This window comes from Athene cunicularia (genome assembly GCF_003259725.1).
Source record: "Athene cunicularia isolate RWA chromosome 3 unlocalized genomic scaffold, athCun1 chr3_part1, whole genome shotgun sequence".
Taxonomy (NCBI): Eukaryota; Metazoa; Chordata; class Aves; order Strigiformes; family Strigidae; genus Athene; species Athene cunicularia.
In genome coordinates this window covers 74,589,314-74,614,632 of record NW_020799097.1, presented here as the reverse complement: position 1 = coordinate 74,614,632, position 25,319 = coordinate 74,589,314, and the positions used below count along the sequence as shown (strand labels likewise).

General features: G+C 37.1%; 1 protein-coding gene across 1 annotated transcript in view; it reads left to right on the top strand.

Moving 5' to 3' along the window:
* The window catches only part of PRKN (parkin RBR E3 ubiquitin protein ligase), a 746,949-nt gene that overhangs the window by 438,658 nt on the left and 282,972 nt on the right, over positions 1–25,319 (top strand). Inside the window, exon 8 of the mRNA XM_026844563.1 lies at positions 13,742–13,878. Coding sequence (XP_026700364.1) covers positions 13,742–13,878 — 137 coding nt within the window. The remainder of the gene's footprint in view (positions 1–13,741; positions 13,879–25,319) is intronic.

Below are 25,319 nucleotides of genomic sequence, written 5' to 3'. Positions count from 1 at the left end.
TTTCTAGAAATCGGAGTTTGTACAGTAAATAAAGAATGCAGAATCAGTCTAATAGGAAAAATGTCATGTAGCATCACTTTCAGAGGAGGGTCATCCTCTTTTGTTGAACTAGATTCCTGGCCCCGCGGGAACCCACCCAGGGTGACCAAGCTGGCTTTGATTTGGAAGTGATAGCTGAAGGTAGGACTAGAGAGGTGTTGAAGGAGAAATCTCAAGGACAGAAAGAAAAATCAAAGTAGTAGAGAATTAATTTTGGAGGAAAAGGAGTTGCTTCAGGGAGTGCTCCGTTTATTTAAATGATGAAAGAACTAACTGCTGAAAGTGTTGTATCTGTCAATGGAAGATTGAAGAAAATATCTTTAAAATAAAATAACTACAAATACATTAAATAAACTATCAGCTAGCCCTATTTTTAGATCTCTGGGTTGTCTCTGTAAAGTAGAATATGTAGTTGTACAGGCACAGAAAGAGGAACATAGACTGAAACTGTCTGGGTGCATGCAAACAAAATTCCTCATGTTTTATATAGATATATATTTAATGGTGGAGTTCATGATTATGTATTTTCAGTTCTGCTCTCTGTTACAAGTAGTTGATGTTAGGAAAATCAAAACGCCTCAGCAGAGGTCAGGGATATTTTTTCTGTTGTCAGATGACATATCAAGGTGGTTTTTTTAGCTGTTATGTTCACAGAGTGCAGGACGCAGATATTTCTCCACTTCTGTCACTTCATGTTTAACTTTAAAAGGAATATGTGAAGCAGAATTGGAAGATATGTAAGCAGCTGACATGTCATATGAACTTGGAAATGTGTTCTGAATACTAACAACGTTGCTTCTAATCTGATAAACTTCACCCCTTGTAACAAGGCTGTCTGTAGCGAGGCCAGCTCTCACGTAAAAAGGTCATTTGCGCAAGTACACTGAAACCCCATGTAGGCTCTATTTATAAAACCTGCGTAGCTTCAGCACCCAGCTGAGCACGTGTAGTGCAGTGATTCAGAGTGCCGGGAGGCTGCTGGGTTTCTGATGCCACATGACAAGGAGATGTCATTGACTTCTCCCACTTTGCCAAACCAGGCTGGGCTTCGAGGGCTGCTCTCTTCTATAGCTTGTATTTAGAAACAAATGGCAAACCTGATGGATCATGCATGGCTGAACAGATCACTGTCAGGCTATCTAATGTAAGAGAGAATGAGAAATATAATTGGTACATTATATAATTGGGAATGTGTGAACCTGTTTTGATTAAGAATTGGCTTGAATCTCTGGGGGATCAATCATGCTCACAGAGTTTGGCAGTTTCTGGAAGAGCTTTGAATTGAATCCATACACTTGGATTGCTGAGCATTCCTAGTATTCCTAGTAGCTGTCCTTTCAAAGGTCATATTTGTTTTGGTTTGGTGGTTTGTTTTTTTTCCTTTTCCCTCCCAGTCTGCACATTTCCAGGGGATTATGAAGTTGCCACAAACGAAGAATGAGGCAGAGTGAGCTCCAGCCGAAGCCTGTCCAGCTGAAGCCTAGCATAGTAGCATGAACATCCTAGAAATGCTGCCTTACTGCACTTCCAGCTTTAACTTGGCTGATGAGCTTTTGTTCTCTCTGATGCTGAACTTTAAACCAGATCAGGCAGAGCATAGAGGGAGATTCAGTGTCCTTAACCAGTCCTCCAAACCCCTGAATAAATGGTATGAGCAAAATGTTCATTAGGTTATTTGGAGTGGAGGGGGAAAAGTGCTGTTTTTACAGAGAATAAAATTCTGGTAAAGCTTTTATCAGTTAATTTTATTTCAGAACTGAACTTCCTGTCTTCTCCACTTAAAAACACAAAGACATTCAATGAATGCTAAAGCAGAATGTTTTCCAGGTAAAATTAAGCAGATGTACAGGTGCAAACACTTTTTCTGTATGCAGCTGCTGTGCAATTAAATTTTTTAGGTGTGATTAAAACACCTGGTCTCTGCCTGTCAATTTAGGATATTATTTTTCACATTGAATTATATCTGTGTAGTTATTCAAAAAAGTGTAAGGCCAAATTTTAGTCAGCTAAAGTCAATGACATTTTAGCTATTGATTATAATGAAAACAATCAGATTTAGTTAAGAGTGGCAAATCTTAACTTTTCTGTTATTCATTTTGATAACTTCTCTGCCAGTGTCCTGTGTAGATTTTGTGGCTGTGATATTAGTTGCTCCTTTGCAGACTGCAACCAAACGCATTTCTGTAATATCTTCAGAGAAGGAACACCAGATTCCTAACAGATTCAGTCATTGCTTTCGTGCTAATCAATGTGTGTGCTGTGTCCATCTGTATAGAAATGAGTGGGGTCAAGCACGATACAGCACTCTTTTTCTGAAGAAAACATAAATCCTTTGTATGAACTACTTTCAAAGACATGAAATGACATTGAGGGAGGGTATATGACTTCAGGCAAGTTTGTGCTCCTACCAAGTCTACTTGTTAATGTAATTTGCACAGCTGCATTTTCTATATGCCCTTCATTTCTCATCAGTGAATTTCAAGGCTCTCTTCATTATTACTAGAAAAGTTTCTGTTTTCATGAGACTTTAGAGGGAAAATCATATATATGCTAGAAAACAGATGAATTAGAATTATTTAAAAATTAAGTATCAGACATTCATTGATATTTCCATTTACATATAAGCTTAAGAACAGTGGAATTAAATCATATTTTAGGTGAGCCATTATGGTTGTAACTTAGGATATGGAAGTTAATATCCCATAGAAGTTCTTCTTCTCCATTCTGTGAATGGAGCCTTATACCATGTTGCCTTTAAGATTTTTCTGACACAGAATAAAGAAGTGAGACTCCCTGATTTACAAAGATCTTTTTACTTAGTATCTCTAAGAGTTTTTTATCTGAAGGTAATACATTGCTGATATATGAGGCAGGGAATCTAATTTTTTTGTGTTCCAGTTTTTTCCTTATTTTAACTGACAGAATCTACAGACTACAGTCTAAATAATGTACTTTTCTCTTGATTACTAGCATCCTAAAAAAAAGGTTTATTTTTTATCATGCACAGTCTTAATCCCAGAGGTTATTTCTACATAGCATCTAAATTAAAAACCAAAATCTGATCAAGCCATTCCCCTATGTTCTGGGTTTGGGGTTTTTTTTTGAAAGAAAGTAGGTATATGTCCTGTCTCTTTTAAACACACTAATTTTAAAAAACTTGTGAGTGTAAAAACTTTAAGTGAAACTTTAAAACTTTAAAGTAAATTTTAAGGGTAAAAATTATAGCTTGAAATACAGTTTTGATATATAATATTCCAACTGGTTAGAAAAAGTACAATAGTTCGAATGCTTCACTTAAAAGCAAAAGATAGGGGTTGATGGGTGACCTAATTTCCAATGATCATTGGTAAGTACCATTTTAAATAAGATGGGGTTGCTGTTTGTTTCAGGCTCTGTTCTATAATTTGAAAGAGAAAATGCAGGAGCTTCAGAAATGTTTATTTTGGGAAATATTCATGATTTTATCCTACATTTTGAATTAAGTGATGATCACTTGTTTGTTTGTTTTGTCAATATGTTTTCAGACATAAGGTATCTCTTTGTTCCCTGAGCAAAAGAAGGAGCAGGAAGGGTTCTGTCACAGAGTCCGAATATATTCCTTGGACACATTTTAGTGGTGTAGATTCTTAGAGCTGAGACAGCTCTTAAACCCCCCGTACAACTATAATCTCTTTGCCATTGTATTAGAAGACATCCACCATTTGTAACGAAAAATTTTTGTATATAGGTATATGGTTTGATCAGCAAGGAATATAGGCAGACCATTAAGCTAAGTAACGATGTCATCCATGATGATTTCAAGACATCTCATGGATATTCTTTAACGTGTTAAATGAGTTTGATTGATTATGAAATTTTGTTTTGCTTGTTTTGCATTCAGTTTCCTTGTTCTTTTTACTCCTTTTTTTCCTCTTAACTTGACTGTAATCCAGGCCCTAGCTCATATGCAGTAAGTATGGTGTGTTAAGGGAGTTGTCAGAAGGAAATTGAAAGCAGAGGAAAACTTACCTTAGTAAATGCCTGTTAATATTTCTGAATTTGTTTGTCTTATTTTTTCTCAGAAATTACTATGATTCATATCAAGTTTCTGCCTATAACCTGTCTTCTCTCCTGAGGCCGGGTTAATTCCTCTAACAGAGAGAGAGTGTAACAGAAGAGTGAATATGAATAGTCTCTGTGGGAATTATCTGTGTGTTCTGGGAAAGCTGTAGATAAATATGAGAAGTCAAAACTATTCATTAGTGCTGACAATTATAGCTATTATATGCCCTCCGAGAAAGTTGCAGAGCTTGCTTGGGGCATCCTCCTCTCTGAGCAAATGCTCAGTGAGGACAGAGAGAGGGGGTAAGATCAAAAAAATCTATGTGCCTTTCCCTTTCCCACGTGTCAGTCCATGTAACTAAGTGTGAGGTGGGAAGTAAACCACTTTACCAAAACAAGGGAAAGATGGGCAGAAATGAAATATTAATGAGGGTTCCCAAGATACATGCCCTTTCATGCACACTCTTTTTCCAATAAGGGTCTTCATATAAGTTCTGTGATATTTATATGAATAGTATATTACTGTTTCAGTAACTAAAAGCCTCATCTGCTTGAAGAACAGAGGAATGACCACCACAGTTTATTTTCTTTCAGTATGTCCTCTTTCAGAAGTCAGTCCATCTTAGCATCACAAACAGCTTCCACAGGATTGTCAGAGATGGTATCCTAAAGCAATATTCTGAATACCTTTGCTTCCATTCCTACGATATTCAGTAAAGTTAGAAGAGGGATAAATATCACACGTGCCTATGTATTACTTTCTTTCACTGTACTCCGTGCATCATTTGACTATCAAGATCTGGAATTGAATGATCCTAGAGAAATACAAAGTTATATTTGGATAAATGTCACTCTTTCTGAGTGTTGCATAGACTATTAGGTCAGGTGGACAAATGGGAGATTTTTCTTGAGTACTCCTGTAAAAAGAATAGTAGATTACCTGAGTCCTAAAATATACTGTAATTCCTTAAGAGAACAAACACAAAAAGGACCAGCCAGCCACCAAACAGGCAGTGAAAAACAAATGAAAATATAGGCTGAAATTAAACAGGTAAGAGGCACATAAAATTACTTGAACTTCCAGAATCCTCTTTTGAGTTTAATCTCTGTAAATCTTCAGAATTATCTGCAAACATTTTTTTTATTGGCCCAATTATAAATTCAGAATTGATACTACCCAAACTTTGTAATAATTTGTCTGGTTTTTACTATTTAATTTGTGTTTTGTTTTTTTTCTGATTGATTCTATTTACTCTTCTGTGTAACGGAAGTTGACATATAGGGAAAAAGATGGAGGAGGCAAATGAAGAAATTTAAGCATAGAGCTGTGTGCATGCTGGGAATTTAAATTCCATGCTTGTTCTTGTGACAATGGCCATTATAAGATCAGGAAAAAAAATATCACAGAATGAATATCTTATGATAGTGGTTGTAAGTACTATAAATATATGACATAAGCCATTCTCACTGCTAGTACAATTTTCTAGTGGACATTACAGACTATTACAGACTATTACTTCAGACTATTAAGGGGAATTAACTGTTTTATACACTTAAAATCTACCAAGTCAGAATGCATTCAATGAGACTTACTAGCCCAAGGCTTATTCTTACTCCCTTCGAGTGAAAGTGCTGATGGTAGAAGGTGTTTTCAGATAACTGCACCTTGACGTTTATGCTAAGGTATGTGCCTTGAGGAGGAAAGAGTAAATATCTGTAAATTATAATGATAGTGAGGAGTTGGGAAAAAAAAGTGTTTTTTATAAAGAAATCTCTTTATTATAACAATAACTTGAGGGTGTTTTTGTTTATAAGATAATAATCATATCTTTGGTTGAGACTGAAGACTCATTTAATGGGAAGCACCCTCAAGTTATTGTTTGGATGAGCATATAAATTGAATATTCATATTTGAAAAGAAAGATGAGAAAAAGCATAAAACATAATCTTAAGGTGGTGAAAGATAATTCTCGAAGAGAAAATGCACTTAATGTATCACTTCTACCTCCTGCTCCCTCTTACATCTTTCTTTCATCTCCCTCTTCCCTGCTTCTCTACCTGAACTTGTTTTCCAGTCTTCTTTTCTTCTAAATACATTGAGAGACACAGTCTTAAAGTTCATGCACCAGGGTGTGTTTTCAAACTTAAATGGCCCGTAATAACTGAAATTTACACAGTGGAAACATTCTGTATCCAACAGTCCTAGTCCATATTGGAGTCCCAGGGAATAAAGAGGATAATGTAGCAGCGTCCCTTAAGATGAGGTCCAATATTCTTTTCCTCCTGTGTCTTTCCAGGGATTTCCTCATCTGCAAGAAGAATGCAAAAAGAGGTCATGACTCTGTCTTGTCTTTCATGTTGAGAAACTTTTCTTCTATGTAATGTATTTACAGACAACATAATTTTCACAGGCTATCCCAACAAGTTTGGGTTTGGGAATGGAGCTGTGAGTCTAAGAATAAGGAAACAGAATAATTCAGTAAGCTTTGGTATTAAGAAGCTCTTCTACCCTAAATCTGTACTATGAAACTCTCCTACTTTTTAAGCAGGGTGCCCACATGCAGATTACTGTTGCCTGTTGGAGACAGCACATGGTAACCCCTGGACTATGCCCAGGAACTGTTTGGGACTTTGTTATTTGGCAAGCCTAAAACCATGCCAGGGCCCACTCTAACAATTTAACAGCACAGACAGTTGCATTACAGTGGCATAAGAACATTTGCTGACTGTTAATTTTACTAGCGTAGATGTAGGGAATAAGACTACATAAGGTTTAAATCCTTGGAAGAAATCAATGGGATCCTCAGCAACCAGTCAGGGGAGTAAGAGGCCAGTAGGGTACAAAAGCATTTTGACTTTTTTTCTTTATTCATATTTAATTACTGAATGATTTCATGGTGCTCCTTGTGCAGGTAGTTAGCCCTTTTTCCTCTTACAGTGATATCCCATGATTGTCCGAACTTCATCGGTTACCTTGCTGATTTATTTATTTATTTTTCTGAAAACCAAACTAGGCTGATTTCTGGCTGTATGTCTCTGGTCTGTCAAAGTCAAGTACCTCTAATCAGAAAGTTAAGAGCCTGTGAAAGTAGGGCTCTGGGTAAAACAGTGTGTGGCTGGTGTGGATTGCCTGCAATGTGCAATTTTGCCTGTGCTGCTGAAGGCTGCCTGGAGGGAGAGGAAGATCATCTGTGAGCCAGTTTAAATCCAGGGGAGGGTTAAAGAAGAATTTGCAAATTGCAAAAGCTGAGGACACAAGTGACATAGGCTCTAGGAGGTCATTGCATCCAGAAGTGCCACCGTGGAGGAATCAATTCGGTGAGCTGGTTCCTAATGATGATTATGGTCTTAGTTCTGGTGTGCTACTGAGTGCAGTTGCATACACGTGTAAAAAATCATGGTGAGCCTGGTGCCCCAGGGCAGTCTTTGAGCTTCTAGGGGACTGCAGGAATAGAGCAGATCAATATTCAAGGGTCTCTGAGCTCTGAAGAACCACATCCCTGCAAAGTCCTCCATGCTCTGTGAAAAGCAAAGACATTGAACATTTACACTGTCCCACTGGATGGTCTCATATTCCCACTGTCAGTTGTCATTATGGTTTGGGTTAGCTAGGCAGTTTATGAGCTCCTTCCTTTGTTCATATTTGTCATCTTTTGCTTCCATTACCGTGGTCTTTTCCTTTTCTCTTCAGGGGAGCATTAATGAGGATTTAAAAACTCAGATGAAGGAAAAGGAGTAGGTTCTACTGATCTCCTTTCAAAGCATGACTGATTTATCAGTTATTTGCTGTCCAGAGGAGAGCTGTAGACAGCTAGTCTGATAGATTACAGGAAAAGTTTCTTCACCAGCCTTATCACTGTCTATTCCTTGATATCATAAGATTCAGCTGATAGTGCCAATGGCAGTTATTGTGTCTGAACACAGAGCTCAGACAAGGCATGTCTGAGCAAGAAGGCATAGCACATATTTAATGCCAGGTACTAATATGAATGTACCAGTACAGGTAACATAGAATTCCCTTGCCTGTGTCCTCAGGAGGCTGTTGCCTGCCACAGTGATCACAGATTTTACAGACAATAATATGTGTCATTTCCATAGCATGAAAAAAACCCTTAACATTTAACAAGAGCACTGCTGAAAAGAGCACTTGCCATCATGTGCACTAATTTTAAGCGTGCTGGTTCTTCCTTCTTATATTCTGGTTTATTACTGTCAGGCTGTTCCTGGATTCTGGCCTCTTGGCGCTGCTTTTCAAAAGAAATAAGAAACATGAAAGCACATTTTAGAGGAAAACATGTAATATAATAGAGAAAGTAGGTCAGATTTCACTTGCCAATGCCCCTTTAAGTTAACAGCTGTGAGTCAGAATACATGTTTTATACAGAAGCACAGCCAGAAAAATTAAGCTCTCACAGCAAAGTCTCATGCTGTTCATAACCTTCCCTTTATGACCTTTGTTGCATTGTGTGACAAGTGATCAAAGACACAAACCCACGGTTTTTTTTGTTGTTTTAGTGGCTTTAGTATGTCCATTTTCTGACAATACTGTATTTGTATATACCGGGTTTTTTTAATTAGCACAGTCCATGTAAAGATTTATTTTCATCCCTTAGGAAGGGGAAAGTGGGGATGTACTTTTTGTGTGTTCCTAGAAGTCGATGAAAGATGGATTCTTGACTGCAAAGTAATGTCAGTGAGATTTCTTTCTTAGTACTTTGTCACTGTTTCTTTTCTTCTGTAAGATTGTGATACCCATTTCAAATGTCTACCCTCGTCTAAATATTTAGGGGCCTGCATTGTTACTTACAAGTTGTCTGCAATTGCCAGGTCACTGTTTCTATTTATCTATAATAGCATATTGCTCATTAAAGGACAAGATTTATTGCTATACTTCCCTCCAAACTGCCTCAGTTCTAAAACAGAAATCACTGTGGCAATTTTTCTATATTTTCTATATTTATATTTTAGATAAATAGTAGCATCTTTCTAATGGAATTTAATAATCTACTCGAAGTGGAAGTACTTGGAAATATTTTCATGGTAAGGAAACCATGCACTTAAAGCATCATAAACAGGCAGTTCTTTCAGTAGTTTTGAACAAGACTGTGGACTGTATGTGATAGACAGGAAAACCAGATGTGGCACCAGCTTTGTAAGAATTAGAAGACTATACTGTTCCTATATACAGTTCTATGAGGAAGACATGTGATGGATGAATAATTTGGTTTGTTTAGGCATTGTAATATTGTTCTTCTACAAGGGTAGGTCCAAAACTGATTGAGTGCTGCTCAAGGACAGTATTTCTGTTTAATTACTTTGTTTATGAAGTAGGAAAGTGTCTGTAGTGTCTGTGTCACCAAAGTTTATGTTTTCCATAATTTCTTTTTTTTTTACACATTTTATTCAGTGATTCATCTTTTCTTGAATGGTGCTTATCGATCTGACCTGTAAGTTAACAAAGATTCATTTTGGCATAGCGTAGAGATCCATTTATAAATGAAATTATTTCATGGTACTTATGTAGAAAGCTTTTTGAAGTACAGGAAGATTGCCAACATGGAAAAAAGTATTAGAAATGGAGAAGTATGTTATGATAAATATAGCACTCATAGGTAGGGTTAAAGGCTGTGATATTGCTGTGTGCATTCAGATTTATTTACTGCACAGAAATGAATCCCAAATGGCTATTTTTGCTTCACTGACTGTAATCCCAGCAAGGCAGCCTTACAGACATCTGCTAAGGGTTTTTTATTATTATTTGGTTAAGATTTTGAGATTGAGGTGAGAAAAATCCAACTGTCACCTAGAAATGACCTCGAGGGGGTTTCACAGATTTGTCCAACATGTTTTTCACAGATTTCTACAGGCTTATATATATTCCTTGCTCCAAAGTACTTCAGTCTGTGGCTACTCACATTTTCTAAAAAATAGTGGACTGCTATATGTGGTGTGCTGTTTAACCTTTACTCAGTCAAGCTTTTTTTTTTTTTTTTTTTTTTTTTTCAGGAGAAAGACCAAGCAAGGGCCAAATTGCCCCACATTTTTCTTCAGTAGGCATTGAAGGATATATTAGTTAATCCACTGTTATGTCTGCAAGTAATTCCTTATGCTAAGTAGCCCCTCACATTCATAGCATTGGACTCACTCTCAGTACATTAATAACTGTCATGAGATTTTGGGATATAGGAGAACAATTATTTCCCAGTGGGCTTCTTATCTAAACAAGATCAAGACATTGTATCCTTATTTAGCCCATATACTGATGTAGTCTATCTGTGAATTGTCTGTGTTGGGCTGCTTCTCAGGAGAAGGAGGAAGGAGCGTACATACCAGATAGCGCTTCCAGTCGTGCTGCTGTTGTGCCACACAGTTATCTGACAGTAATAACATGAAGCAGAAACATTTAGGTTCTCCTTTCTTTTTCATTTAAGTAAATGCATGCTGATAAAATTCTAATGAAAAGGAATCAGAGAACAGGAGCAAGTGACTTATTATGGAAATTTTCTGTGATGCATTGTAATGTTGGATTTTCAATTTTTAAAAGTGGTTACATTCCTAATTGGTGAACGAAAAGGACCAATTTATCCCTTGCTGTGAGAAACATTTTTCTTATATAGTGTTCTCATGAAGCCTCTAATTCAGCCGAACACATTATGTAAATGGAACCTATGAAATACCACCTAAAATATACATCAGATTTACATTACTAGACTGTTATGTTAGACTGAGCAAGGGCCCTTGTTACACTATATGGCAGATTTTTTTTACTTTCATAATACTCATTTCTGAAATAAACTGCGTCTGGCTCAAGCAAGGCTTCTATTAGTAACTGTTGGAGTTATCCTAAATGAGTATTTACTAGCTTTATCTTGGCATTATGAAGATAATGTTACATCTTTGTCTTTACTGATCTCAGGAACAAAACTTTTTTATATCTTTTAAACTAGAAGTGCTTTCTATTGATACAGAATCTGCAAATGTTGGAATGCAGGGGCTGTTCCAATGCCAAGTGAATTTGGATAAATCTGCATTGCATACAGATTGAATTTCTCAAAGCCTTATGACACAGATACTGTAGGCTGCAAAATTAGCGGACAGTGTAATAGCTGTGAAAGGTGAGCTTGTGTTTTGTGACAGTCAGAACCCAGATACGTCTAGTTTGTATACATCCCTCACAAGTCTGATACTGTTAAAAGATTGCACATTTTAAGATTGACGTTCCTAAAATTGCGGTTTAAATGTGTACATATATGGCTGTGCCCCTTCTGGACAATATAGTTTGATTTGAAACAGTTTTAATTTATTAGAAGCAAAATTGTTTATCACAAAATAATTTACATTGGTAACTGATTGTAGCAGTTCATTTGCATAATGAAGTGCCATTAGTCTTGGTTTCATGCAAGTTTAGGTGGAAGTGTTAATAACACCATTTTCATTTCTGGCCTGTTTTTTTAAGATACTCGACTCTTGATGGCTTTCTCTTGTGGATCTCTCCTCACACATAAGCTATATTTTGTCTTTGAAATGAAGGTCAGAGAAGTGTGAATTTAGATTTAGGGAGCTTCCCATGAAACTAAAAAAAAAAACCAAAACAAAAAAACTCAGATACTGCAGCAATGAAAATGAGCAATTAACCCTAAAAGAGAGATATCCAATAAAGCTATAGACAAATTTGATTGTATCTGCATTTCAGAAATAAATCTTTGGGGTGTTTTTCTTAAGGTTACATTTGACTGGCGAGCCATGGGGACTTTTATGCTATAGGGATAAGATAACTGCTCCTCCTGCTCTCTGTAATGATTTTGGGACCATCCAGAGCTAAGATGATACATATCAGCTTCTCATTTTGCCTTATAGCTGTCTTTTTAAAATTATTATTTGTTACATTCGGAACAGCAAGTGGGCAACTAACAAGGATTAGTAATGGGGAGGTTTTATTTAATTCAGTGTTTAAGCTGCTTTATTCAACAAAATCCTTAAAACACAGAGATTATATTTTTGGAGATATCAACACACTGCCATGAATTCTATAGTATGTGCAACTCTAAAGCGTATTTTCATGGAAGATTAAATGCTTATATACAGTATCTGAAATTATTATTGATTACATTTTGCAGTTGTATTCCCACATTAAGAACTTGGTGATACACTGTTCCGGTGGGTTTTCAAAGCATTGTCTATCAGGATTTATAGAAGCTATAGCAGTATTGCTAACTCTAATGATTTTATCACAAGTCCTGCTGTATTTGATGTTGTATTTTGATACTTGTCTGCCAGATTACAGTGAATATGTGAGAAAATAATTTTCATTCTTCCTAGTTACTAAAAAAAAATTAACATTTAACCCATTTCCACCTGTGTTTACCCTCAGACAAATAAAAGGAGTAACGTAGTTCAACGTTTGAATGGGAATCTCACTGTTCTTATCAGTTTAACATAGCTCTGGTTTTCCAATTTTGATACTTGGGGTTGGTGATACTCACCAAGGAGAAGAGATAAGCAAGCAATATTGTGTAACACTTAGTACATAACTTTATGAAAGGGGTCATAGTTATATTGGAATTGACACTTAAGGTATGTTCATCAGGAGTTACCAGAAGTTATATTAGAGCAAGCCCAATCACTGTGTCCCTGCACATGTGTATGTATGTAATGTATGTATGTATGTATGTATGTATTACATGTGTATGTAATATTTCCTATATGACTCTTTTTTTCTCTCACCTCCAGCGTGCTGGTCTTGAGCAGGATTTTGGGAGCCACTGCCCCTCCTTGCTGTGGCCAGCACTGGAGGATTTCTGAGTGCAGGCCAGCTCAGGAGTAAAACTGTTTGTCCTCACTTATTCCAAGTGTTTCTTCTCTGCGTCTCTACATGCAGTATCCTGTCAAGCTTGGGATATCCATATTTAGTTGTCTCCATGTAGGTGCCCGCATGTGTGGCAGGTGTCTGAGCTCCAGTAATGGTTTGTGGAGATTTAGTCCATACAGACAGTGGAGCCAAGCAGGTGATTCCACTTGCCCTAATGCAGAGACCTGGAGGCAGATCAGCTCCAGGCTCCACTGAGTATGTTGACTATAATGGGAATTTCTTGCTTAGCATGCAGGTAGTTATTTATGTATATTATGTATAAACTGCTGTTTAGGTGTCTTGTTCCCAAATTGAATCCCATACCTTTGGCCAGAAGCTGAATTATTTTTCTCATTATTACTAAGGGAGTTCCCTCTCTGCAGAGTTCCAGTGGTTGCCTTGAGAGGCTGAAGGCACAGGGTGATCTTCACAAAGTCCTATTTATCTTTCCTAGCTGGTCACATTTCTGTTTAATCCTACCTACCATCATTTGATGTTTTACCATATACGATCTTACCTCACCTCATACGAAGGATATCTCTTACTAAAGCACTTTTCTTGCTTTAGGTTCCACTTTTCAGTAAAGTTTCAGCTTTCAGTGAAAACATTTCATTTTCCTCACATCTGATTCATGTTAAAAACCGTCTCTTAAAAAGTGCTGCAATATGCCAGGTTAAATACTGTTTTTATGAACGTAATAATCTCGTGTACTACTAATGAAAAATTATTATAGAATTAGAAGTTTGAAGCAGAGTTTTTTGTGGAGTTCAGTGCAGTCCTTGTTCACGATTTTCACTGTTTTGTTTTTAACAGGAGTCCTGTGCTTGTGTTCCAGTGCGTGCATCGCCATGTCATTTGCCTAGACTGCTTCCATTTGTACTGTGTGACTATGCTGAATGACCGTCAGTTCATCCATGACCCGCAGCTTGGCTATTCCCTCCCTTGTGTAGGTATGTTTTAGCTGATTTTATTTATTTATTTATATGACTTTGATTTCAGGCCAAGGGTTTTTTTAGCACCTCTTAGTTTTGAGTATATCTGTAGAATTATGCTGGTTTGGTAGGAGTTGCTTCATTTCATGGAAAAAAATATTTGAATATTGAAGTGGTTCTTGCTGAGCATGTGAACTGGAGAATTAACTGGATTCCAATGGGCATTTCTTTTAAAAGCAAATGCATCCTTTCTTCACATTAGTATTTTATAATCCTGAAGTACTAGCAGATGATAGCATTACACTCTGGTTAAAAAAAAACACCACCCTGACCTCCACATTTCCACTTTCAAATTAAGTACATTGTTAGCTTTCTTGGCCTGTCATCAAGTACTAATAGAAAAAAAGACTGCAATAGGAATTTCAAATAGCCTTCTTGTTGATGACGTTACTGCTACTAATTGACACCTCACTAAATGAAGCATAGATCACTCTAGTAAAATGGTAGATTATCTGTTTTACCTGAGTAGGAAACACAGTTTGACTTAACTAAACAAAGGCTTACACTGCATCTGGAAGGTGTGTTTTGAGAATTGATTTAATTTACACTGGCACATGGTCTGCAAAATTCTAAAAAAAATTGCTCTGAAGAAATATATTAGAATTTATTTTTCCCATCGCTAAATTTGCATATGTGCATATATATTTGTCACAAGTGCTGTATAGTGGTATGAGAATAATTTTTCAGCATATTAGAAGTGGCATAAAAGATGCACTAGGTAGGAGAAAAGCTGACAAAGTATCTTGTGAGGGTAACATTTACTTAATGTGAGGACATGCCTTGAGGATATTGAAAGTACAGCTTTAAGAACCTTTTAAAATTATTTCTTTTTAATTACTTCAGGAACAATCTAGCAGTGGTCATTTGTTCACATTTCAGTAGAATTGCTGTTTATGTACTCTCTTGCCAGGGCTCATTTTACTTCCCCTCCAACAGTTTGCTTTACTACTGCATTTATACACTGACGTCATACTTAAAAAACACTTCATGTTGTGTAAGAAATCTTCTCATAAGGAACCTAGCAAGAACTTTATATGCAGTGCTTTTTCCTTGACCTTAACATTACTGTAGTACTGTGGTCAGCCTGTATTTTTCGCCTCCCTCCTTCTCCAGAAGTTAATCCATTTTCTGCTCCCACACAAATTAATCAGCTACTTGAGATTAATCCATCCTTTTTTCCCCCTTGTTTATCAGCTCTCTTCCCAGTTTTCCTGTTAGCTCCTTAGGTTAATCAGTTATCCCAGTGGTTCAGCAGGCAACTCATCTTTCTTCTCTCTTGTGGGCCTCCTTGCAGCCATGGCTAGTGTCACAGAGCTTCTTCCAGTTCAGGCTGTTACGTTAAATTAATGGCCCTTCCACTTCTGTCTGTAAATCCATTGCTAGTCATGCTGCGCAAAACATGTATTAGGATTTTTCCATATAGTTTGTAACTCTAGTTGTTCAGTTCAGAAGTTTTATCTATCTTTTTTTTTCTCAGAGAGGGGACTAAGAAGTTTGCAGAAGTTTTTACCCCTGTAAAATAGCAAGCCAGTCTTTTCTCTCTTCTATGTGCTGAACACTATCGGAATTGAGAGGCAGAAGCAGAGTAGGGATGTGATGAACAGAAAATGCAAGGAGACAGAGCTGAAATGCTTGGGGTTGTGATTTCAGTCCGGAAGGCATAGGCTTGGCCTAAGAAAGGGATACCATAAAGGATGCACAAAGGATAACTGTACTTGTACTGTTCAAGTGAGATAGGGTTCAGCTGTGGGAATGAAAAAGCAGCTATTGCTGCCAGTCTAGCCTCAGCTGTGTTATACTTTAAGTGTTAAAATAGCTAAATATGGAAATGCTAAAATACTGCTAATCTTAAAATTTCAGAAATTGCCAAATCAGAAAGTTGTTTTTAAAATACTGTGTATTAAAGTAGTACTAACAGTGGTAATAGTAATAATAATACAGTTGCAATACATTTTCTCTCTGTTCTCCAGATAGTGAGAATGTTTCTTGGAAAAATTTCTGCAGAGGTGCTGCCCTGTGCCAACAGAGTGCATAGTTTAGGCGTGCCACAGTGCAGTGCTGTGTAGTGCTGCGCAGTACAGCACTTCTTGAGCTAGAGCCAAATCAAGATGCTGAAGGGAAGTATAGCTGTGTCAGTACAGCTCATAGGACAGGTTCTTTGACACTTCTGGTAGGCCTATTAGAACTGACGACGCAAATACTGCTTCATGACCTGTGCGAGTATCTCTGCACAGTGGTGTGTGGTGCTGTCTAGGCACACCTGCTTCTTCAGTGCTAACCTGATTATCTCTAAGAAGTATTGACATTATACTGTGTGGCATGCTTTGTGTTGGAGAGGTTCTCAGTCACAATCTCTGATTATTCAGCATTTTAAAATAATATTCCTTCTAAACCTAAAATTGATTGCTACCTCCATCAGTTCTCTTTGTGTAACCAGTTCTGTATCAATAAAAGATTTGTAAGCATTATCTTTGCAGGATAGAAGAATCTAATGAGTGCTGTTGTAACTTCTCTGGTCCCTTTCTACAGCTGAACCTGGCTTTCTGGTATGCAAGAAAATTGTTTGTTTCTAGAATTAGGTTATATTTGAGTTATGAACTGATGACTATTTTTTGTCCTTTGAGAAAGTCATGAGGCCGAGTTACATCACATCTGTGAAAAAGAGGAATGTCCAAGTTGCCAAGCAATTCTCTCTTTCTGTTCATCTACAAAGGATTTTATCCCCCTTCACAGCTATGGATCCAGCAGCTTTAATCAGCAATGAATTCAATTAATAGACATTGAGAAGAGTATCATGTGATTTTCTTTTCCGCTTACCATGGCACTCCTACTGAATAGTTTAAGGTTGCATTTTTGCAATTCATAGCTAACAATCCCTTTTTGTAACTGCAATTTGCAGTTTGTATTTACATGTGAGGATGGTGAAGCACTGTTTGACACAATTTTCTCTTGATTACCTCAGTGAAGGCTAAAAGGAATTCCCCTTGGCAGGAATGAATACCATGGGACATGGCAAGAAAAGACATTTCTTTCTTACTGTGGCAGTGTTGGTTTAGTACATGTTATCTATAACAGAGCATGAGTCAAAGCAAGAGATAGTCAATCTGAGCTTTATTGAAAGGTTAGATGTTGATTTGAGCCTGCTTCTATAAGGAATGCAAAATAAATTTGTATTTAGTGTAATGAGATTTATGCTACGGTAGATGACCAGGTGGCACAGACAGATCAAACCAGTCTGTAATAATACATGTATTTTTAAACATCACAGACTAACTCTGAAGTAGTTTTAATGATGTCTTCAACATAAACTATTAATGTTCTGAATTTGGACTTTGTAAAAATTATTTCACTTTTCCATTTTTATTTAAGAATGGATTTACTTAAAAACTAGCCCATTTCTTCAAGGCATATGTGCACACATTGCCCTAGAACTGTACAGGAGAGTTTGGTTTTGTAATTAAGCCTATTTAAATTGTTTGCACTTCCAATTAGTTCTGTTCATTCTAGTGTTTTTCAAAACCAGAGATAACATAATGAACATAGCCTGCAGTTTCCATTAACATTTGACTCACTGTTCCTGATTTTTATCAAGGGAATGTACCAACATAGCAAGTTTTTTATATCTTTTATTGGATCAATCTAGAGGTGAAAGCATCGCACACACAACAGATTAAAATAAACAGCAGCTGCTACAGCAAAGGGTCACTGTGACAGACGAGATCAGTGTTATCACATGTGTATGCTAACTTGAGCTGGAAAAGATCTAGGGATTTCAGATAAACAGTGCTTCTCAAATAGGTTTAATTTCTTGCTTCCTGGCACAGATATACCAAAAGATGCATTTTGTCATTGTGTTCAGGTATTTTGTGTGTTTATATCCTTGCTTATCTTTGATTTCTGCTATGTGGCCTAATTAAGCAGGAGATAATACATGTTCAGAAGGCGGCTGTCATCTCAGCTGATGAGTTATGATATAACACCTTGATAATGCCATATCTTCACTTTGTTCCAACACAAAATGTGTCATTGCTGTGATTTTTGAAGAACTCCATTAATTCCTAATTCCTTAGCTGCTAATCTAGTGCCAGGCAGCACTACTCCAGCTGAGGACAGCCAGTGTTGAGGACCAGAGCTCTGAGCACGGTAACTGGTGCATTGATAGGATTAGCTGTTCAGAGTAGTGTGGCAGCAGCCCAGTGATTCAAACCCACTGTATGAGCTCAGAGCAAGGACTTACAGATAGGAGCTGGCTGGATGTCATTGGTCATTAAAATAAAAAAGTAAACGTTACCAATTATACTCTCTCTGCCCTTGTTAAATGGCAACAAAAATCTATCCCATCTCTCTGTATGGTGTCTTGTATTAATGAGGCTTCATGCATAGAAATTTCCATGAGTGGTGACCTCCAAGTATCTTTGAAATAATTAATAAGGTGCTTAGAGGGATAGATTTGCATATGCATGAAAGATCATTTATGGTTATTTAGTTACTGTACAGGGCAAAGAATCTCATAGCATTACCTCAAAGCAGGAACTGTATACAAATGTAAAATATATTACCCGATTTAAACACATACTCTTCCTATGAATACCGTTTCACTTTTAAAATAGCGCTACAGCAGTATGGGTCTTAGTCCCCAGTGTGTTATAAACTTCCACAGATCTTTGGTAGAAGAAAACTTGGTAAGGCCAAGGATAGGCAAGGTTTTACACTGCTGTAGGCACTTTGAAAAAAAAATCTTTGCTTCAGTTTATTTCTTATGAGTAATCATATGCATAATGTATTTTAAAGGAATCCAGATATAAGATGCAGTTTTTCTGATGACCGTAAAACATTATTGTATCTGGAAGTAATCTGATTTTACCACACAGATATACATATAAGTAAGTAAGTGAAATTACCACAAGTTTGTGCATGGAACTGCTAATAAGAAGGGCTAAAGCTTTAAAGTATAATAAATTGCCTTAAGAGCCTTGTTCCACTGAAATAAAGCTTCTGGGGAGTGATTAAGGAGGCATATGTATTAAGATTAATTTTTTATCCCAATTACATGCTATTTGTATAACAGTACGTTCTTATTCCTCTGGAGGATGTCAGTATGGTGGAGAATCTTTGAATCATCTTTCAAAACCATAGTACCCAAAAAGAAAAGGGGAGTATAAATAGGTAGCCTAAGCAAAGTCAAAGGGAGGAGGAAAACTGTGTTCAATGTGATCACTCCATAAACTGTGTTTTAATCTTTTCTGTTATAGACAAAATCTCTATGAAATTTAGGAAGGCATGTGTGTGCAAGGGATTTTAAAGTGAAGGTCGTTGATCTATGAACAGTGCCTTCTCAAGAATCTAATGAGAAAGGAGGCATAGTTTAGTGGGGCCTAAAATGGAAGAGTACATCCGTTGGTACAAGAAATAAGATTAACTGGTGTGAAGCCTTGATACATCAACAGTTTTTGTAATCTGCGTTCTCCAAAAACCCTGATTACAAAAACTTGAAGTGACTTAGGAAATCAGAAAATGCAGGAAATGGCCATGTATTACTGGAGGAATAAAATAAAAGGGATTGAAAGCAAACACATTTGCAACTTCAGGAAGTTCTTCAAAGTGCTCCTTAAGTTTCATATTTAGGGGGTGTTAAATTCTTGACAGCTATAAACTTTTTGTAATTTCTTGTTGTTATGAAATACCTGAGTGTACAGAAGCAGATGTAAGATGCTGGAAAAATGCTTTTTATTTTTTATGTATTGTACATCTTAGACGAGGTTTTTTCCAGTATGAGGAATTAATAAGAAGCAATTGCAGTTTTCAGAGCATTTGTGGTGACAGTTCTAGTTGTATTTTTCTTTCTCTAGCATTGCCCATGACAGGGAAAATGCAGATATGTGACCATGTTTTCTATTCATATTCTTAAAGGGATATATAAGCATCTTTCAGAAGGGCATTTGACAGTAATTGACTTTTTTTTTTTTTTTCCTCTTTCCTGCACTCTTTTTGTCATTAATTTCCTATGGCTGAACCCTGCTAGTCTAAAGAGGGGTTGCATGCTGCTTCTTTTCATTGTCCCCAGGGGGAAGCTGGTTACTCCTTATGCAGAAGGAGTGCAAGGACTACGGTGGTGAAGGGCGTTATAGAGGAGAAAACCCTTTCCTTCCTGTCAATCCCCAAAAATTCTTAATAAAAAGTAGATTATACAAGCTACTATACACATGAATTGGTTTGATGAACAGTGACCTTAGATCATCTCCCTATATAAGAATAATTCAGATGTTCAGCCTACTCATTAATTCTGACCATATCTTTCCTACGTATTATGGGCATAAGTATTTATTAGGGATTATTTCCTTTCTTCATACTATTACAGCTATTTTATTATTCACGTTATGGTAGTTTGAACTTACTCCATTGCCTTAGTCGTATGTATTTCTTAGTAAGAAACAATGTCTGTCCCCTTGGGCTTATCGTTTGAGTAGGTAAAACATGAGATGAGAAGCAGAGGCAACATATCATGTAGAGGTTACACAAGACATCTCAGTCAGTCTCATTACATTTATTTTCCCATAAGCATATTACTCCATTTTCACCCCTTTTACTTTTAAAAGTAGATTCCTCTAATTTCCCTTCTTTTAACTTGCTAAAAACTCTTGGACACTAAGACTGTATGTGCACTGAACAAATGACACAGCTCTGTGCAGCATCCTGGAGCCTTGGTGACAAAAGATTGTCTGCTTCCCCTATTATTTTTCAGAACTATTGGAAGTTTATCATAGAATACGGGTAGACTGCTTTCTACCCCGGTCTAGCAGGTGACACTGACCTGACCTGGCCTCATTCAAGTAATTACAAGTTTATTCCAACAAGACTTTGACAGAGAAGGGAACAAAAACCATATAGATAAACCAGGTTTTTACAGTCAGGAGTTAATTGAATTTGCAGCAGTTTCCTGAATAACTTTTTATGGTCTTCTGCATTCTCCTCTCACTGTGGGCATAAAATAAACATGAACCAACAGTGTATCAAGTGGTTTTTTGTGTTCCTTTACTAGCACAAGCGCATGAGGCTAGCTCAGAGGACATGGTTAGAAGTCACAGCAGCTCCTTCATTTCCATTTTCAATGTTGACTGAAGTTCAAGCAGCAAAGTCTGAGGTTTGTTCCCTCAAGACTTTGCTCTCTATGACAGCAGATTGCCAACTCCCTATCTAACCTATAGAACAAGCAGAACTTGATCCAATGGTATATTTGAGGCAGGCATTGGATTCATCTCTAGGAACAACTACAGTGAAATCATGCCATTGTGATCCTTACAAAAATCTGAGTTGCCAGATTTGATTTCAGCGTGGCACATCTTACCATAGGTGTTTTTCTCCCTTATCTCTTAGTAGTTCTTCTGTGGTAATATATTTAATTTGTAAATGGCATGGAGAGGATAGTGCACATAGGCTCAGACTGGTTAGTAATAATGAAGGACAAAAGATAATGAAAAAATCTTGCTTATAAATTAATTGGCTATAAAAGCAACTAGGAATGAACTTTCAAAGCAGACTTCTTGTCCTATAGAATAACGTGTCCAATATCAAAGTGAAATAGACATAATGAAGCTGTGGCAAAAGTGTATGTGTGGGGGTGTATCCATTTTTCATCACTTCTGAATCCAGCTGAAGTGGAGGTAAATTTTTGTCTCAGCTGGAGTCAGTGGGAGCTGTGACTTTGTCTTTAGAAATGGCTGATATTTGTTCTAAGTGAAAGTGCTTCTGCCTGTATTGGTTTATCTTATAATAATCACTTGATGTGGGTATATGGTTGGCAAGTCACTTCTAAGATGCCATCCAATTGAGAAAAATCATCACCTACACGAACAGTAAAATCGAGTAATAGAGTCTTGTTAGTCTTCAACTTTACACTCAAGTACTTGAATCGGTTTTTAATTCAAGCTATTTTCTAATTCATCTTATATAAGTGCTATTATAGCAAGTACAAAGATTTTGACTGTATCTCCTTGAAGTCTATCTTCTCCAGAAAAACTTATTTTTTCAAAAAGAAGGATCAGCTTCTAAACAAGAAACTTTTGTGTTCATTCACGGCTGCAGTGTCACTTTGAACCAGGACTGGATTCAGTTGTTCTTGGATGGTGCTTACAATTCCTGAATGGCCTTGTTTGCAGCTCCCATTATAGTCCATGGGCAGTTAATGAGGAAGACTCTGGGTGAAAGATGGGGATAGTGGAGATAAATAGAAGGAAGGAATAATATTCAGGGAATAGGGGGAAGCGGATTCATGAAGGAACTGAGAGAGACAAAAGAGGCAATGCATTAAGGAAAAGTGTTGGTGAGGAAAGAAAGGAGGTGTAAAGAGGGAGAGTAGGTAAAATAAGAAAATAATGCCTTCGGCTTCTCTCATATTTTGGCAAGGCTGGGAATTTAATTTTTAATGACAGTAGTTCAGTGGTTTATATGTGGACTCTTCTTCCACAGACTAGAGACACCTGACTGTCCTAAAAATGTCCAACAGATTGTAGAAGATGCTAATTTTTACAGCTGGATTGTGCTTGAAGTGTTTATCTTAGACTTTTAGATAAGCATGAGGGAAAGCTGGATAATTAGAGGTTTCCTGATGGATCAGTTTTTAGCTTAACACAGGGTCTCTTTCAGTATAGCGCCATCTCTGAGGTGGGCTGTGCAAGCAGCAGCCTTCATGAGAAATCATTCCTGTGTGCTGTCTTACATACTCCATAAATAACCTGCTGAGACCAACTGTGGCACGTTCAGCATGTGTTTAGTCTCTGAAACCTGGTGATTAATATTCCCTGAGTCACTTTCTGAGCCTTGGTCTCCCACATGGCAGCATGTAGAGCTGCTGCCACATCACAAAACCAGCTAAGGACATTCCCCTTCAACAAGGAGTTGGCTTTAATTAAATTTCTGTGTCTGGAAAGTGAAAATCTAATTTTCTTTTTGACATTTTCTATATTAGTACTTAGGCAAAATTATGAAAATAATTAATCCCTGTGAAGCAGACATCAGCATTATAAGGGGTACAAAAATATTGCATATAAATAATACTACTAATCACCAATCTGTTATAATTTATTGATGCAAGTTCTTATTAAAACTCTTAAATCAGATTTGTTCTCGATATAGCGGATGTGTCAAATGACTGCACAGTGTAGGTGCAAGTGAGGGTTATAAAAAGTAGCATGGTTCAAACTGTATCTCAATAAATTATATCTCCCCAGAAATGTATTTCAAGAAAAGAAAGAACTGGGGGGGAAGGAGATAAGGTGTGTGATTTAGAAAAGAGATTTTTATTCTGTATCTGGGTGAAATACAGTCCAATGTAGTGGTGACTGAAATTGCTGATAGATGAAAGGTCTGTATGCAGTAACAGTGTTCTCATTCTGGTCTATGGGGAATGCATGTTCACATTACAAAAGCCATCATGTCACCTACTGTCAGTTGGTAGCCTTGTTTCCTTTCCTAAGAATGCAGAAAAGAATCTTGTAAGCATGGAAATCAAACCGCTTCTTTGTAGCTGAAGCACTTTGTGGAAATCAGAAGTGAGGGTGGAACAACATGGTGTCATTTGCACTGATGAAATGCCACTGAGATGCTATCCACAATGCTTTTATCAAGGTCCTTTCATGCTAAATAAAAAATAAAAGGTTTATGAAATCTGAACACCTACACATTGCACTGTGTCAGTCTTGGCATTGACTGAAGTATCACACTTCAGTATTTTCCTTAGAATTTGAATCCATAGGCCAATTTCAAGAATTGGTCCTTGGATACCGCAGTTGTAATCTATCTCCTTGAGATTTGTTAGGGGATTTTTGCTGGATGGTTTGGAACTGCCATTGCACAGAAAGGGTGGATGGAGCAATGGCACGAAACACATGCAGTTGGGAGAAGACCATGGAAAGAGGTACTGGTCCAAGTAAGTTTGGATTGCAGGTTAACAGCCTATTACGGTAAGACACTAAATTATTGCATATGCAGATTTGCCATCATATGATAACAGAGTAGTCTTACTTGAAAATAAGTCTAGATTCTTTAAGATAAAAAATATATGTCTTTAAGCAGATGGTGAGTTTTAAAAAGGTCTTGCAAAGGAATTATTCAGAGGCTTACAGTTATTTTTATTTTTTTTTACTTTGATGTTTTATAAATTTGGGCTAGTTTAGAAATGTTTGTGTTTCATTTTCCAGTTTTAAAAACCACGTACTCTCATTATTTCTATGAAAGTAACAGAACAGTAGCAGCTGCTAGAACAATTTAATATCCCTATATTTGCTGCAATATTTTGTTTTGACCTTTAAATATCTCTAAGGACACTAACATTGTAATTTGCAGAGTTTAGGTAAAGAGCATGGCTGGACAGAATCAGGGACACCGTCTAAAAAGGAACTTTCCTAAAAGATGATTCAGTCTGATTCATGGCCAGGGTAAGGGATAAAAGGCAGAAAAGATACAGTTAGTTGAGAGTGACTCTGGAACTTATGTTTGCTTATACATTGTTTAAGTGGCTTGAAAACGAGGGTGAAGGAGGTTCTCTTATAAGACTTTCCCGTTACTGAAAGGCTCATGGAAGTGAAACTTGCCAGATCCTTGCTAGCTGCATCCTTCACTAACAAGTTTGAACTATATTCACACATTTCCTGTCAGTGTCTTTGCATACTTGGCTTTCTGCAGATGTTCATGGATACATTTCAACAGTAACTAAGTTGTTATACAGCAACGTTCATATGACTATGTAATATGTGGAATGTTAGGCGTTACATGCCTTTAACAGGCCTATGCATCCTATAATCTATTTATTTGTAACAGAGGTCAGAATGTTATGGGAACAATTATATTTGAAACTGAGAGCATCTAGTGGCATCCTGATGTGCTCGCAGAATCACCCACTATCTGTCTGTCGGTACCTGTTTTCTTCTATTCTCTGTTCCCCTTTACCTGAGATGTCTCTTTTTAAACCTTATAAAAAAATGAGGCACCTGCTATAAATGCAGTGACCTGGCAAAGTGTGCAGTTGTTGCCATTTGGTGCACATATCAGCTACTCCACCTTCAGCTTTGTGACTCACACTGCATGAGACACTCACCAATGCTTCAAGAATGCTCTTACTGTTAGACTTTTACTGAAATGCCCAAAATATTCAGGGCAAAACTTTATTGCATTAACATCAAATTAGAATTCTGAAGAAATTCTCACCCCTATTTAAGATACTTGGTTGTGACTCTGAATTCATTTTGTATATGTGTAAAACACAAATAACTTAATTGTATGTGTTAAAAAAACAGAGAAATGAAACATCTTACTGGTAAGCATGGTGCAAAAGGTATGCATAGTAAAAGTCTCCAGCTTAGTTGTTCTGATTTGTCTCTTTTTGTTCCTCCCCGCCCCCCCCC